At 52.5% G+C, this 16,859-nt stretch overlaps 1 protein-coding gene across 2 annotated transcripts in view; it reads right to left on the reverse strand.

The window, feature by feature from the left end:
• Positions 1–14,751: 14,751 nt before the first annotated feature.
• Positions 14,752–16,859, reverse strand: part of FBLN2 (fibulin 2) — a 100,895-nt gene continuing 98,787 nt past the window's right edge. For both annotated transcript variants that reach the window (XM_019718395.2, XM_019718394.2), the window contains one exon: positions 14,752–15,535. In XM_019718395.2, coding sequence (XP_019573954.2) covers positions 15,178–15,535 — 358 coding nt within the window. In that variant the 3' untranslated portion in view covers positions 14,752–15,177. The remainder of the gene's footprint in view (positions 15,536–16,859) is intronic.

The raw sequence follows: 16,859 nt of genomic DNA on the forward strand, positions 1-16,859 counted from the left end.
GGGTAAGATTCCCCATGGGGGGGGAACAACTCAAGCCAGGCACAGTCGAGTGGGGACCAGCAGGAGAACCCACGGGGTTGATAGAGGTGGGCACAGCCCCCCACCTTCCCCTGGCTAAGGAGAGCTTCTGCCTCTGTGGCTGCATTCCTTCCCACAGCCTGCAGGGGAAGATGATGTGCTCTCCATCTGTTCATATGCATAAAGGTTTTGTCACTTTGGGAAGTACAGACATCCTGAGACTTACGGTCCAGCTGCCTGCAGGCAAGGGTGATTGGCTTGAATCAGTTCCTATTATGATGTATGGGATTCACAGAGCTTGAGATTGACAAGCTTCATCTCCTTTACTTCCCCACCTAACTAATAAAAGCTAATGCATAGACCTGATTCCGGTTGTCTAGTCCTTGAGACTGGGGGGGGGGGGGGGGAATCCCTTGACCCTGTTTAAACTCTATTCATGGCTACTGTCTTTTCTTAACCCTGTACAGCCCTCCTCGCTCCCCACAACCCTCGTCCTCTAGGATGCAACAGCTTCCCATTACCCCAAGGGTTGGAGTCGAGGACTAGAGTGCTATCCAGGCCTGCCACACCCCGTCTGACCTCGCTGAACCTCCCTTTCTACCTGCAATCACCCACTCACCCTTCACCAAGTCTCCGGGCACATCTGCCTTCTTCCCCGTCTCCGAAGCCTTGTACCTGCTGGTCCCTCTGCCTAGTCCCCTTTCCCCAGTTGTTACTGAATTCTGTTGGACTTTTCCTGTTGCATTTGACGCGAAACTCATCCAAAATAGCTTGCACAGAGAAGACAATACTGACAGAAAATTCAAAGGCCGGTGTGGCCTCAGGCCCAGCAGGGGTCAGGGCTCAGGCATTACAGCCAGGACTGCAGGCTTCAGTCCCACCTTCTACCTGCAGTAATGTGGAAGCAGCAACTTCAGGCCTGGCACCCCCTCAGGTTCACGGTCAGGAGACAAGAGTACCATCTCTATCCCAGTGTTCCCAACAAGAGTCACTGTCTGGGATCACATCAGGGCCCATCCTGGAACCAATCACACTAGTCAGGAAGCGTTTGTAACAGAGATGTCATAGAGTAAACGTCACCTTTCAGCATTCATCATGTGTGTGTCTGTGTGTATCAATTAAGCTCTTTCAAAAAAACAGATGCTCAGCTGGGATTAAACATGCCGGACTTCGTTAGTGGAAATGCCTGGGAGAGAAAATAAGGCAAGGTCTGGGTAAGGCTGGGAGCAGTCTGATCCGAGGGAAGGAGCACTGGGTGGCCACATCCCTGCCTGCCATCCGTCTAGAGGATCAACAGGACTGTTGGCTGTCCTCAATCTATACTCGGCCATCAGAGGAGTCCCATGTCTGCCAGGAGGGGGCCTGCCTCATTAATTCTGCTTGGCTCAGTCCCTAGCTGGGAGCATCCTATGGAAAGCATGGCAAAGGCTTTCAAAGTGTGTAGCTGGGATCCATGGTCACTTATACTCGCAGAGCTGCAGGTCCGCCAGGTGCATTCTCACGGTGCCCTAGTTCTCCGTGCAACATCTGGTGGGCCCGTCTATCTGAGAGGAAAACTCAGAAAAGGGAGGTGAGTGGAGTGACCCACAGCTCCTGTCACTGCAGTTGGCCTAGAGGGAACCACTGGTCCTCATCCCCTCCTCCGCTATCAAAGGTCCCCTCGCCCCAACACCTGAAAAGGTCCCCTATCATCACCTTTTCAGGTGTTGGGGACTCATCTGGTAGTTTAACCCAAACCTTCATTCTGAGGGATTTTTGATAGCTTGATATTTGTCACATTGACAACTGTGCCCATCTCACTCTGGGGTTGCTGCGTGGGTCTGTTTACAGGTACAACGGGGCAAGAGCACCTGAGATCACCTGAGCTCCCCTCATATCCCTTCCTGCCCCCATTATGTTGAAACAGCCTTGTCTCCTCTGCTGACCAGGGTCAACCATGTCATCAGCATGGGGACCTCACTGTGTACCTAGCAGTCCCGGCACCAGGAGAACAGGAGCACGGGCAGTGGCCGTAATGTGCAAGTCAGTGGCACCTTCCCAGTTCCCTGGGGAAGACCGTGCCCCTTTGGGAGCCAGGACTTCTAATCCTGAAGAGTCCAGCTTTGCAAAGACAGAAAGAAAACAGCCACTCAGTGGCCACTGGAGTGATGACAAGTGGGGCCACTCCTGCTTCCATTCCTTGGATCCCAGACAGCTCCATATGGGGTCTCAGATTTAACGTGCTGCATCCTACAGGGTGGCACCCCATGGTTTTGTAACGTTTCCCCCAAGCCAGCTCTCCATTCACGTTTACAAGGCCATTCCCGTGCTCTGAGGCTGGCTGCCTCTGGGTGACATGGTGTGTGAACGACCAGTGGGTCCCACGGTCATGGATGGGCGTCTCTCAGCAGCTTCCCTGTGGAGCAGGACTTTAATCCGACCCTGTGCTGTGCGGGAGGGTCAGACACTGTAAGCCTGCTCTCAGCATCGGCATCTACCCCAAGATGGAAGGGGGCCAACGTAGTCCCCTCACTGCAGTGGCCAGTGACAGACAGAGGCTCAGTGTTCATCCCCTGCTGCGGTAAGTGGGTGTCCATACTCTTGGGTTCATGTGTCACCCTGGGACTTGTTTTATGGGGTCCCAAAGCACTGTGATTCCAAAACCTACTGGTAAAGTCCTAGTGGGGCTAGGTTAGGAGGACACAGACGTGCAATGGCTGATAGCGTTAAGGTAGACATTTAGATGAACTGGAGTGTTTGAATAGCTTCTCTGTGAAGTGGCTGCCTCTCTTCGACCCTCATGTATTATGAGGATGGACACTGTGTCTGATGGGAGAACACTGCCCCTCCCCACCTGTAAAACAGAGATGTGAACCTGCCCTTCAGGCAGTATTGATTGGACACTGGTGGACAAAACATGTTAGAAGACCAGAAGCTGGTCAGTTTATTTGGGTTTTGGAGGACACATATTGCACTTTTGGGGACATTGCTAGCTTCTATCCATAAAACTGATCAAAAGAAGCTCTGGTCTTCCCTCAGACTGGGGCTTAAGGCAAAGCTACCCATGAATGACTGCTGGGATCTGCAGATTTTTCCATGTAACAGGCAATTACTGGTTGGATATGGACCTTGATTGAGACTACTCTTAGGGCTGAAGGCCATAAACCTTATCTTGAAACCTGAAACACCCATCATGTCGTGTGTGAGGTCCAGGAAACACTCTGATGGGGAGGGGAGAGATCCGTCCAGAAGAGATCCATAATAAGACAGAAATGGTCTGTGCAGGGGAATGGTAGGGAACTCAGCAATCACAAGCAAGTGGATTCCGCATGGCTGACTTTGGACTCACTGAGGTTCCGTCTGTGGAGCTGCCAGGTCCTAGTCACCTGGGTGGTGCCCTATGAAAGCTCTCGATTGACCAAAAAAATAGCTTCTTGGTTGATGAATGGCAGCTTCAAGGGTATGGACAGAGTCTTGTTGGAAGACTGCCCCTCTGATGGAAGAAAGTAAAACCAAGTCCACAGAGTAACTGAATTACACGCTATGTGCCCCAGGTTTGGTTTTTCATTGGCTCACAGGTGGAGACCGAGGATGTGGTCAGGAAGAAGGGCCATGGAAACCTAGTCTTCTAGAGGGACGCCCACGTGAGCCCGGCCCTCTATAAATCATTGTGGGATGTGAGGGGTGCACTAAAGTAGAATATGCTTACACCCATCAAAAGAATTCCCTTCCAGGATCAGAAAATGATTGGAATTAGCAAGCAAGTATACTGGTGTGCTCCTTTAAGTTGGCCACCTGGGTCCATAAAATGAGTGGATATTTGGAGGCTGCAGCAATGCAGGGACTGTTTGAATCTAGACATACTCCTCTTGCCCCCTGAGGCACAAAATGTCAAGAAGAACTGTCCTGTCCTCCAAGAAGAACTAGAGAGAAATGGTAAATGGCTATCTGCGGCAAATTCCCCAGGGGAAAGTCCTTGCCCACTGCCGGCAAACAGACAAATTGTGGAAGCCCCAGACCCAGCAAATGAAGAGGCATTTCCTCTGGACTGGGTTTTACATGCCCTGCCTACTGCAAGATGGAAATGCTCAGGATACTGTAAGAATCATTAGCACAGCAGATAGTGTGACAATTTGGACGGCTAACTCACATTTCTTCAGATCAAGGAACAGCCGTTATAGCCTGTAATGTACAATAATGGAGAGGTCCTGCATGGAGTAATGGCTAGAGAGAGAATTAGAACTGGCAACTGAAAACACTGGTCATCTAAACCAGTGGTGGGGGGGAGGGGCGGACATGCAGGCATGAGGGGCTGGCTTATATGCCATCATGAGTATGTGCTCACACTCACCATGAGGGGGACCAAGCAAGGGTCCCCCCTGGATAGATTCCTCTGCTTTTCTAGGTGACCTGTGGAGGGGAGAATGGGGGGTGCTGTTATGATGACACAATTCTTCCCACACTGGGAGGACACTGGTATTGTTGGGACGTTTTTTCCTGCGGGCACCGCTAGTAGCTTCCATCCCCCTCCTCCTCTGATAACTTATCGGAGCAATTTCCTGCAAACACAGCAGTTAGAGGCTTTCCCGTCAAAACAAGGTTGAGCAATCACAGCTGTTAGGGACGGACCTCCCTGGCACCCCGGCCAGATTTAACCAATCCCTAGTGTCTCAATAGCAATGGAGCGAATCCCCCCAAACCCGGAGGCCTAACCCTATAAAACAAAGCACCCAGTAAGTGCTCAGTCTTTGGGAACAATCCTGCTGAGCCCACCGGCGTAATAAAGCTGTCTTCTCCCTGATCTCTGCATGCCGCTTGAGTCTCTGGGTCCTCACCACTTTTTCCGCAACATTTGGTTCCCTGACCAGGAAATCCAACCGTGCTGGCCCCTTGTGCCACCGGTGTGGGGTGAGAGGCAGGCTGCGGAGCGACGGGAAGCCTGAGAAGGGTGTAGGCGTGTCCTGCCGATTTTGGCAGACCCCAAACCGGGCCTTCCCCGGGTGACCACGGCCCGCGCCTCCCCAGCTGGACCCGCTGAGAGGGGCGGGGGACAACCAGCCAGATCCTCCCAAAGGACCAGGTAAGCCCCGGGGCCATTTTCTGAGTCAGTCCTGTCCCATGTGACAGAAGGGGAGCCTGATCACCTCCTGGTAGGTTCTTATAACCAACCCAGGCAGGGACACCCATGGGAGGGTGTCAACCCGGTGTGTGAGTGACTGATTGTGTGTCTGATTGTTTGCTTCCCTGGCCTTGGCTATGAAAATCTGAGTAAGCTTCACCCTGAGTCTCGCAGAGCGTCATTTGGCATAACGGTGATTCACTCCACGGAGTGGCCTGGTCTGTAAATTGTTCTGTACACTGTAGCCAAAGATGCTCCTAAGTTCCCGTGAGGGACGCCAGCAGGGCAGCACCTGCGTAAATCCCCCTCCCCACTGTCTGCGACATCGTACACTATGGGAGGGAAGCAAAGTCCTAGACTGCATGTTAAAGAATTTTAGAAAGGGTTTTGGTAGAGATTATGGAGTCTGTATGACCCCAGGAAAAATTAAGAACCCTCTGTGAATTAGAATAGCCCACTTTTAACGTCAGTTGACAGCAGAGGGAACCCTAGACGTGGCCGTTGTCCAACGCGTTTATATTGTGCTGACCAGCAATCCTAGTCACCCGGGTCAGTTTCCATACGTTGACTCCTGGTTGGAAATTGCCAGGACCCTTCCACCTTGGGTACGGTTCTGCTCTAGTAAAAAGGGACAGTGCCGGATTCTCGTAACCCAGGCTCCGAAAGAAACTCCTAATGCCCCTCCGGACAAAGCCCATTCACCAAGAGGACACAAGAAAACTCCACTGAATGCTTGAGGACAGACATCTGAGTGCCAGAAAAACATTCCGGGGAGCCGCGATCCAGTGTTTGGGAAGCGCAGAACAGGGGCGCCCTCCCTGAGACGCAGGCGCGGGTGGCGCAAGCTGGGAGCACAGGGCTCCCAGGGCATGTGCTCCGGGCAATATTGTCCCTTTCTTTTGCCTTTTCAACACCCACAGCGTTTCTGCGGTGGAAGCTCAGCGGGCCTCGGGGTGGAGGGAGAAACCCGAGAGCCTTGAAGCAGCGATAGGGGCACTGCTCCCTGGGCGCTCAGGGGTCCCTGCTCCCTGCTCGGCCGCCTCTGAGGAAGCCCGCTGGCTCCTCACTTCTGCCGCGCCCCACGCGCTCCCGTGCTGCGAACCTAGGCGAAGCCGAGGCCTGAATGTTGCCACCAGCAGGCTCGTCCCCAGCTTGGCTTGCGGACCCGAGAGCACCCCCAGCGGCCACCCCAGCTGCACCCGCGTTCCAGGAGCGCAGCCTGGGCCTTGCCCAGTCCCCAAACTACAGTGAAACCAATTTTGTTTGGGCAATGCGAGAGAAAAGGAAATAGGGAGAGACACAGGAAAAAGGCTTCTTGAAACTCAGAGACTTGCTCGGAAGAGCCCCGGCTTTAGGCCTACCCAATACGGAAAAACCTTTCTGCCTATTTATCCATAAAAAAGACAAAACTGCATTGGGGCTCCTAACTCAAACAGTTGGGCCCTAGAGGAGACCTATCGCTTACCTATCCAAAAGACTGGACCCGGTCGCTTCCAGATGGCCCCCATGCCTGCGGGCTTTAGCCGCTACAGTACTCATCAGGGAAGCTGACAAGCTCAGCCTCAAGCAACAACTCACAGTCAAGGTTCCCCATTCTGTAATTAATCTCATAAACTGTCAGGGTCTGCGATGGCTCTCCAACGCCAGGCTCACCCAATACCAGGGACTCCTTCTGGAAAATCCTCACATAAGCCTCCAGACTGTTCAAGCCTTAAACCCAGCGACCTTCCTCCCCACAGCTGAAGGCGAGCCTGAACACGACTGCCTAGAAGTCTTTACTGAGGTCCATGCCACACAGCCGGACCTACAAGACTCCCCTCTGCAGGACGCAGAGGTTACACTCTATACTGACAGCAGCAGTTTCCTGCAGGGTGGGCTGCATAGAGCTGGCTACACTGTGACTACAGCCTTGGAAGTTCTGGAGGCAAAGGCACTCCCTGCCGGGTAGTCAGCCAAACAGGCCGAACTCTGGGCTCTCATACGGGCACTGCAGCTCTCAAGTGACAAAAAGGCCAATATTTACAGACTCCAAGTACGCTTTTGCCACCGTGCACATACATAGGGCCATCTACAAAGAACGTGGCCGCCTCACGTCTGAAGGGAAGACCATCAAAACAAAGGTCAAATCCTACAGCTACTGGAAGCTGTTTGGGCACCCCAGCACCTAACCATCATCCACTGCCGAGGACACCAGAAAGGGAACGATGAGCCGGCTACTAGCAATCGCCTTGCCGATCATGCCGCGAGGGCAGCCGCCCAGGACACAGACGCAGCCATCATTGCTTCCACCACACCAGCCTCGCCAAGCCCTACCTACACCGCAGCAGAAGACAGCTGGGCACAGAATGAGGGGGCCACCCGGCACCCTCAAAGTTGGTGGATACTGCGTGCTGGCCACTTATTCATATCGGCCGCCCTCGCTCCCCGCATCATTTCGGAACACCACTCTACCTCCCACCTAGGGAAGATTGGACTTGAAAGGCTGCTAGCCAAAAACTTCTATACAGCCAGACTCACAGCCCTATGCCGCTCTATCACGGAGCGCTGTGCTACCTGTGCTGAGCACAATCCCAAGACCGGACCCACCCCATCACCTGGGGTCCAACGAACAGGATCTGCCCCTTTTGAGGGTATCGAGGTAGACTTCACAGCAATGACCCCTCACCGATGGACAAAATACCTTCTTGTCTTAGTCTGTACCTTCTCGGGCTGGGTAGAAACCTTTCCCACCTGAACCAGAGAAGTCACCAAAGTTCTCCTCCGCGAAATCATCCCATGGTATGGGCTTCCCCTCACCATTCACAGCGACAACGGACCAGCCTTGTCTCAGATGTACTACGGACTCTGGCCTTGGCCCTCAATGTCTCCTGGAAGCTTCAGACGGCCTACTGACCTCAGAGTTCAGGGAAAGTAGAGTGCATGAACCATACCCTCAAAGAAACATTGTCTAAGCTATGCCAGGAAACCTCCCTGGGATGGACGGACCTACTCCCCTTAGCTGTCCTCCGCTCCCGGTTCCCGGTGTACTCCTAGAAAGGATGGTTTTTCCCCATTTGAAATTCTCTGTGGCCAGCCTCCCCCGTTGCTATCATCCATCCCAGGCAACCTCAGAGTAGTAGGTGACTCCCAGGTCAGCTTATTGCGCTAGGAAAGATCCTTACGAGCCTGCACTCACGTCTACTAGAAAGAACTCCTGACTCGTTAGGGACCACCGTCCATCCCCACCTTCCAGGTGACAAGGTCTGGGTCAGAGATTGGAAGCGTGAGCCCCTCTGCCCAGTATGGACGGGCCCACACACAGTAATCCTGTCACCCCCACTGCTGTTAAGGTCTCCAGAATCACACCGTGGAGTCACCACTCCTGAGTCAAGTGAGCAGAGTCGGACCAGCCTGCCTGGACTTCTCATCCAGTGCCGGACGAGCCACTGAAGACCACGCTTAAGAAGACCGCCTGAATAACAGTTCTCATTTGTACCCCCTTAACCATTGTCGCCCTCTGCCTGCTGACCCTTCTGGCCTCTCTTTTGCTCATCTCTGCGACCCCACCTGATTGGACCCCCACCCAGAGGGGTCTCCTCCTGTTCGGATTTCTGCTATGGGTTTCTCCTCTGCTCATACTCACATGCCTGCAGCCCTCTGGCTCTTAGGTCTCCTTTGCCTTTCCCCCTTAAGTCTCTCCTCGAAGTGTCCCTGCTTCCGGGGGTCTGGAACAAGAGCCTCAGGTCTCCCAGTCCCCCTGCAATCTCTTCCCCCGAGGGTCTGTCTGCTGGACCTACTTAGCCCAAGCCAGGTCCTCCGATGGCGGTGGAGTCCAGGACACTGCCCTCCACGACATTGCGGTGGCCCGGATTACTGTGATGGCTCGGGCTGCTCCCCCCCAGCCCCGCTGCCGTGGCCTCGGCCTGACTTCCCTCTGCAGGGCCACACTCCCGGATACCCAGGACCCTGCCCGGCGGCTCAATGCTTCCATTGGCTCCAGCCCGATCGGCGTCCCCTGACTCCTGCCTCGAACTTAACCTGTTATCTGCTCCCAAGCCGCGCACAGGCTCCCGACCCCCGCTGCCAGAGCTTTTCTGCACCTTTACCCTTCTGCACTTACCCTTCTGCATTTTCCTCTCCTATGAAGGTGGCTTACTTCTCAGATGCCGAGGTGCTAATGACACTGACACTGGCTGCATCCTCACCTTTATAATCCCCTCTGCCTCCCTGTACACTGACTGACTCGCAGTTCTAGTCTCAGATTTCCCCTTCTCATCGTGCCCGACAGGCGGCTGTCATCCCTTTCCTCATAGGTGCTGGCATCTTTACAGGGGTTGCCGCTGGTGCCTCCGGCCTTGGGACTTCCATTGACTTTTATTACAGACTTTCTCAAGAACTCAATGATGACATGGAGCGGGTTGCAGACACTCACGTCACTCCAGACCCAACTCTCCAGCCTGGCGGCAGTCGCCCTCCAGAACCGGCGAGCCCTAGACCTGCTCACGGCCAAAAAGGGTGGGACCTGTCTCTTCCTCCAAGCAGACTATTGCTACTACGTGAACCAGTCTGGGATCGTTGCCACCAAGGTCCGTGAGCGCCGGGATCGCATACAGCACCGTCGTGAGGAGCTCGCCTCCTGGGAGTTTGGCTCTCAGTCCTGGACTTCCTGGCTCCTCCCTTTGGCAGGTCCCTTGCTTGCCATTCTCCTCCTTGCTACCATCGGCCCGTGCATCTTCGATGTCCTTGTCCACTTCATCGAAAGTACCGTCTCCAGTCTGACCACAGCCCGCGTCCTTGCCCTACGGGGCTATCACCCTCTCAGTTTAAATGATGATCTTCAGGATTCCCCTTCGATCCTCACAGGGGGGAATATGTTGGGATGTTGTATCCTGTGGGCACTGCTAGGAGCTTCCATCCCCCTCCCTCCTCCAATACCTTATCGGAGCAATTTCCTGCAAACACAGCAGTTAGAGGCTTTCCCGTCAAAACAGTATTGAGCGATCACAGCTGTTAGGGACGGACCTCCCTGGCACCCAGGCCAGATTTAACCAATCCCTAGCGCCACAATAGCAATGGCGTGAATCCCCCCAAACCCGGAGGCCTAACCCTATAAAACAAAGCGCCCAGTAAGTGCTCAGTCTTTTGGGAATAATCCCGCTGAGCCCGCCGGGATAATAAAGCTGTGTTCTCCCTGATCTCTGCGTGCCGCTTGAGTCTCTCGGTCCTCGCCGCTTTTCTGCAACAGTATGATGATGCTCCCTGCAGCTCCCCCCACCCCATATCATCTCAACTTTCTCTTTTCCTATCTGATGCCATTGTCACAGGACCAGGTATACAACTGTGGATACCAGAAGCAGGAAGGATTCCTAAGCAAAGAACTGTAACTAAACTTTTAAACCTTGATGTCATAATTCCTAAAGGCCCAAGGAGGTAGACACTGCTGTCCCCTCATCCAGCAGAATCTGGGTTGACAGTGTACAAGGTCTGACAACTAAGTTTGCAAACTTGCCACCATGCACTTACATTGGCAGCACTGTACAAACAGCTCGGTAAGGTTTCATAACCTTGGTTTATCAATGTCTCACAGGTGTGTTGGTGTTGATGTGTGGCGGTGTCTTGCTGAGTGGTGTTCATTATTCTTGTTGTGTGGTTTTGTGTGTCATCGCGAGAACATCTGAGCTTGAATTAGAGCAATGGACAAACATCAAATTTCTTGTTAAAGTTGGCAAGAGTGGAAGTGAAATCAAGGACATGTTATTCCAAGCTTATAGGGATAATGCCATGAAGACAACAGCAGTGTACAAACAGATTAAATGTTTTTTTCTGAGGAGAGAGAATGTGTCACTGATGAAGAGAGGTCAGAGCGGCCAGTAACAAGCAGAACTAGTGAAAACATAGCAAAAATTCATCAAACTGTGCATCAAAATCATCGGCTGACTGTGAGAAGCATAGCAGACCAAGTAAACATCAATAGAGAAACAGTTAGGAAAATCTTAACTGAAAATCTTGGTATGAGAAAGGTGTGTGCAAAAATGGTTCCAAAGGAGATCACTGATGAACAAAAGCAAAGGAGAGTCGAAGTTTGCCAGACCTCTTGGCAAAGATGATGTTTTGGGCCGTGTTACCACCGGTGATGAAACATAGGTGTACCAATACGACCCTGAAACAAAGCGTCGAAGTACACAATGGAAGTCAACCAATTCTCCACGACCAAAAAAGTTCTGTCAGTCCAAATCAAGAGTCAAAACGATGTTGCTAACATTTTTTGATATCAGAGGGATTATTCTTTATGAATTTGTACCAACTGGACAGTTAACCAAGTTTACTATTATATTTGGAAGTGCTGAAAAGGCTGCATGAAAAGGTTAGACAACCTGAACATTTTGGCAACAATTCATGGCTCTTGCATCACGACAACGCACCAGCTCACACGGCACTGTCTGTGAGGGGGTTTTTAGCCAGTAAACAAATAACTGTATTGGAACACCCTCCCTGCTCACCTGATCTGGCCCCCAATGACTTCTTTCTTTACCCAAAGATAAAGGAAATATTGAAAGGAAGACATTTTGATGACATTCAGGACATCAGGGGTAATACGACGACAGCTCTGATGGCCATTCCAGAAAGAGTTCCAAAATTACTTTGAAGGGTCGACGGGGCTCTGGCGTCAGTGCATAGTTTCCCAAGGGGAGTACTTCGAAGGTGACAGTAGTGATATTCAGCAATGAGGTATGTAGCACTTTTTCTAGGATGAATTCATGGACTTGTCAGACTGCAATGCAGCTGTACTAGCAGCCTGCTGGCTGAGATGGCCCACCAGCTCTGGGTCTCTAACCCAAGCCTGGAGGGACGGGAATGGACTGAGAGGGAGGCACCTTCTAGGCTGCCTGCACCTGGACCGGCACAGGGCCCAAACCTCACATCCCTTCCAGTGCTGGAAGGACGGGGGTACAAAGGGAGAAAGCTGAGGAAAACTGAATAAAGGCGTTATGGATGAGGGAAATCCAAGAGTGCATTTACTCAATATTACATTAACATCTCAAGAGGGCTTGGAGAGAGATGACGTTGTCTCTTAGCTTGGTTATTCCAGATGCCAGAAAGCGGAAGCCAAGCCCACTCCTGCTGTTGGAACCTGACAAGGTCAAATGGAAGCTGCAAACTGGGTGACCTTGACGCAGGAGACATTTTGGTTATGATATGATGGTGAACTGGAAAATTGCTAATATCAGAGTGGGTCCCCATCTTAATTTTCAGGTGACACCTACCTACTGCAATATGGTACAGCACTGGCATTGTTGGTAAGGTTGTACTTACACCGATGGCCAAAAGTGCTGGAACATTGAGTTAGAGTCTCTGCAGAATGTAATACTGATGGAAAATGGCCAGCCTAAGGAACCATTAGCTCGTTTCTATGCTAAATATTCTGCATAAGTTTATCATAAGGCACAAACAGCTGATCAAGAGGGGTGATAAGTAACACTAAATGTAGATGCCCAAATATGATCATCCTGTAAGAAAGCCTAGGCCAGAGGCAAAGGGGCTGGCCTTCTCTTACCTGAAGTCTGGTTGCCCTCGGGTCTTACAAGGTGCACTCTAGGCCCCTAGAAAGTCCTGACTGGAGTATCTTTTTTTTTTTTTTTTTTTACCTGAAGGCACTGGACAGTCTAAGAATGTGGCTTACGATGGGGGCTTTGGGACACGCCTTATCAGTTCTGATCTCCAGAAAGGACTGGACACTAAAGGTCAGCCACGCTGACAGTATGTGACCAAGATCTAATAAAAACACTGGGAACCAAAGGACCCCCCCACCCCGGCTGGCATGACTGTGTGTGAACTGTTATCCATCATGCCAGGAAGAGTGATGTGACCTGAGGACATGGAGCCTGGTATCTGGAAGGGTGGTTGTGGGGACCCCCAAGCTTGTGTCTGGCATCTGAAGTGAGGACAGTCTCTGGGGACTGTTCTCCCAGACTGTACCTTGCCAAACTCCTTGCCCAAAATTCTAGAATCACTGAACCTTGGAAACTACAAGACCAGAAGGAAAATTGTTTTCTAATAGCCTCAGGTGAGCTGGCACCAAGCTGGAGGCTTCATGTGTGTGCTGATTCTGTCGGCATGACAGCCCTGTGAGGGAAGAAGTGTGGGGATCCCCTCCACTGCTGAGGCAGATGAAACCCAGGGAACTGATTTCACTCACCCGAGGCCCCACCCACCAGGAGTGCCTGTGAACTGGGGGAAGGACCCAGGACTCGGTGGAGTCTGTGGAGGCCTGCTGGGGCCTCTGCCAGCCAGCCAGGGTCTGCCCATGCCTTGCTGGTTAGTCAACCTGCCTCTTGAATGGAAGGCTGTCCCCTACTGGCCCATGTCTGACAGAATTGCTAGCTCGGGTTTTGAAAAGCAGAAAAACAGAAAGAAGAGAGGCAGCAGCCAGGCCAGTGAGAAAGTCCTGGCTTCGGCCACAGGCCCCTGGGGCCAGAGCCAGTAGGGAGCAGGGGGATAAAGGGCCCGAGATGGTGGGCCTTCCACGGCAGGCGTATGGCCATAGGCTTTGAGGTTGGCTCTTACCAGTGATTAAAAGTTTTAATCAATCACCACATCTTAAAATTGGGAGATTTTAAAGCAAAACATACTTTGGGAAGTTGTCTTGAAGAATGAGCACATCTGGCCACCTGTGCCCAGGTCCCCAGAAGGCAGCAGAGCTAGGGCTGCAGATCACCACCTTCCACACAAGGCATGCGCTCCCAGTTTGCCTCAGTCTCCAGCAGGCCCGTTTTTCTCCATTTTTGACCACCACACACGAGCCAAAGCTGGTGGCACTGTGGATGTGCACACACACACACATGCTCTGCTATTTTGTGACACAAGTCTTCCCTTCCCCAGGTGCAAAGCACTCTGACACTTCTTTCCTATTTCATTTTTTAAATGCTGGCTGCCATCCATTACACACACTATACACAAGGCCCACGGAGTCACATGCTGCTTACTGCCTGAAAGCCACTGGCATGAAAAAATAGCCAAGGGCAGTGGCCAAAGCATGCGCTTGGGGGCCTCACACCGAGGTCCAGATGTCCACGTGGACCATGGCATGAGCTGTCCCCTCTCAGCCCTCCATGCCCCCAGTCGTCTTCCTTTGCCGGAGCCTGAAAGTCCCAGAAACCTATCGTGGAGAAGAAAGATGGATTCTCTCATCCTTCAGGCTCCTGTCCAAGGCCACTGTCTGACCTGACCTACTCAGGCCTCCAGGAGGGACCAGCACTGGAATTCCTGAACAATATCCAAAGTGACACCCCAGACAAGGTCCATGTTTGGGCAAGGAGGAGAGGGAAGAGGGAAACGGGGGAGGAGAAGTGGTAAAAGAAGAAGGGATTGCAAAGCCAGGATCTGTTTACACTGCGATGCTTTCACCCGCAAGGGAAACTCTTGGTGTGGAGCGAATTCCTTGAGTAACACATCAAGGAAAGTCATAATGAACAAACCGAACCACTGTCCAGGCTGGGGAACCTGGGACATTCAGATACCATTGTCAAACTCAAACACTTTACAAGGTTTTTTTTTCTCTTTTCTCACTTTTTTAGTTTATAACCCTTTTGTGTTATTTGAAAAAATTTTTGCATTGTACGTGTACTACTTTTATAATTAAACAAAAACACTTAAAATGATTTTTTAAAAAAGTAAAGTACTAATCACAGTGGAATGTGAAATGGAATATCAACTTTGGGGACAGGTCATCCAGTTGAGTTCAAGAGCCCCAACGTGGTCGCTGTGTTTCCAGTCTTTGGTCATCAGCCGGCCTCTGGTCGGGCCCCTCTACCCACAGGGCACCGGCAGTGACCTTGAACTGCTCTCAAAGCTTCCACACACCTCCCGCCACCAAGCTCCTCCCCGTGGGGGTGGGGACATAGGACAGGCCCAGGAACCCAGTCAGCAAAATTAAGTTACTTTACAGAGTTAGAGTAAAAACTGCCCGCGTAACCGGGGCCCCTCAGGCAGTGCTGAGCGCTGGCAGGTGGTGTGGGGGTGGCGCTGGGGCCAGCGGGAGGACCCTGGGTCCTGCGGCCCCGCAGGGCACTCAGGCGAGTGCCTTACAGGGCAAAGGTGGTAAAGAAGATGTGCATCTTGACCAGGAAGATGGTGACGGAGCCCTGGCGCCAGAGCTTCATCTCCACATCCAGGGCAAAGTCCCGGGGCTCGCGCACAGACCGCTGCAGGTAGAGGACGCCTGTGTAGGCGTTGAGCCGGCGTGTGCCGAAGTAGCCCTCTTCGTTGCCCCTGGTGATGGTCAGGGTGATGGTGTCCCCTGCGAAGGCGGGCACCGGGCTGATGCGGAAGATGTGTGCTGGCACCAGGAGGCCGGTCTGGAAGTTGAGCTGGTAGTACGTGATGCGCGAGGGCGAGTTCTGGCACTCCAGGAAGTCGTGGCACGTGGTGCGCTCACACTTCCTGTGGGGTGCAGGGGCGTGGTCAGCAGGCCTGAGGCCTTGCACCCACGCACCCACGGCCCTCCCACCCTGACGTCCACCACTGCAGACAGGGCCAGCTAGCCCCAGCTCTACCTCTAGAAGACTTGCAGCATCTGCTAAGTCACCTCACCTCTGTGGGCCTGTTTCCTCATCTGCAGGATGGGCTGACAGCCTCATGGTTTCATTGGAAGAGGGTGAGTTTGGCAACATGCAGCACTTAGCACAGTGCCTGGCAACCTGCCAGCAGCTCTCCTGCACCAGACGCTCCTCCATTCCTCTTTTCTTTTACTTGCACACTGCCCATCTGCATAGATACCCTGGCCAGGGTGTTCTATTGTTTCAATCATTTTTCAAATTCCTTTTCTTCCATTCACTGACTGCTCCTGAGCCATTTCCTCCTCTGACTTGGGATGCCTTGCCCTTTCCCAGGTGGAAGCCTTGAAACTTAGCCATACTAGATGAGGATGGTCCCCACTGGGGCCCAAGGCCTCAATTTTTAAGCACAGCAACAACCGGGTCTCTTCCTGGCCCTGAGCCACTGGCATCTCCATCATTAAATCAGTGGAAAAGCTCACTGCTTCCAAAACAGGATGCTGTGTAGGAACCAGGGCTCAGCAACTCTTGGGATCTTCTGAGCAGAGTTCCCCGACTGGCAGGCCACAGCCCAAGGCCATGCAGGGTTGGGGTGGGCACGACACTGCCCATGCAGCACTGCCATAGCACTCATTGCATGCCACACACTGCACTAAGCACACCCGTCTTCACTCATCTGGTGTTCACTGCCACCAGCAGGGGTGCCGCTGCTGTCAATCCCACATGGCAGTCGGGTCAGCTGAGACCCACTCTACTCCCTTAATGTCCCAAGAGACGTGCACATGGACATCCCCGAGCAGTGTGCTGGCGAACTGCCAACAGGGTGGTGGCTAAATAAATTATGGTGTGCCCACGCTAGGTGATGCCATTCAAGGCAGGCTGTATGCACAGACGTGAAAGGGAGCCAGCTGCGAGGCAGAGAAGGCAAGCTTTGAAAAACTGCATGCCTCGGTGTGACAGCACAGCCAGGTACGATGTATGCTCAAATAAGAGAGGAGATGGACACACGCCAACCGGTCAGCAGTCATGGGGACGGGGCAAGAACTTTTGCTTTGCACACTTTTACTGTTTGAATGTTTTTATAAGCATGTGTCTCTTTTGCAAAGGGCTGTTGCTCTCTCTCTCCATGACCTGTGCTGGGGGAAGGCAAGTCAAAAGCAGCCCCATGGAAAAAAGCCCACACAGTGAGTAGCTGAGGCCTCCTCCCTCGA

Source organism: Rhinolophus sinicus, linkage group LG01, assembly GCF_036562045.2.
Source record: "Rhinolophus sinicus isolate RSC01 linkage group LG01, ASM3656204v1, whole genome shotgun sequence".
Classification (NCBI taxonomy): Eukaryota; Metazoa; Chordata; class Mammalia; order Chiroptera; family Rhinolophidae; genus Rhinolophus; species Rhinolophus sinicus.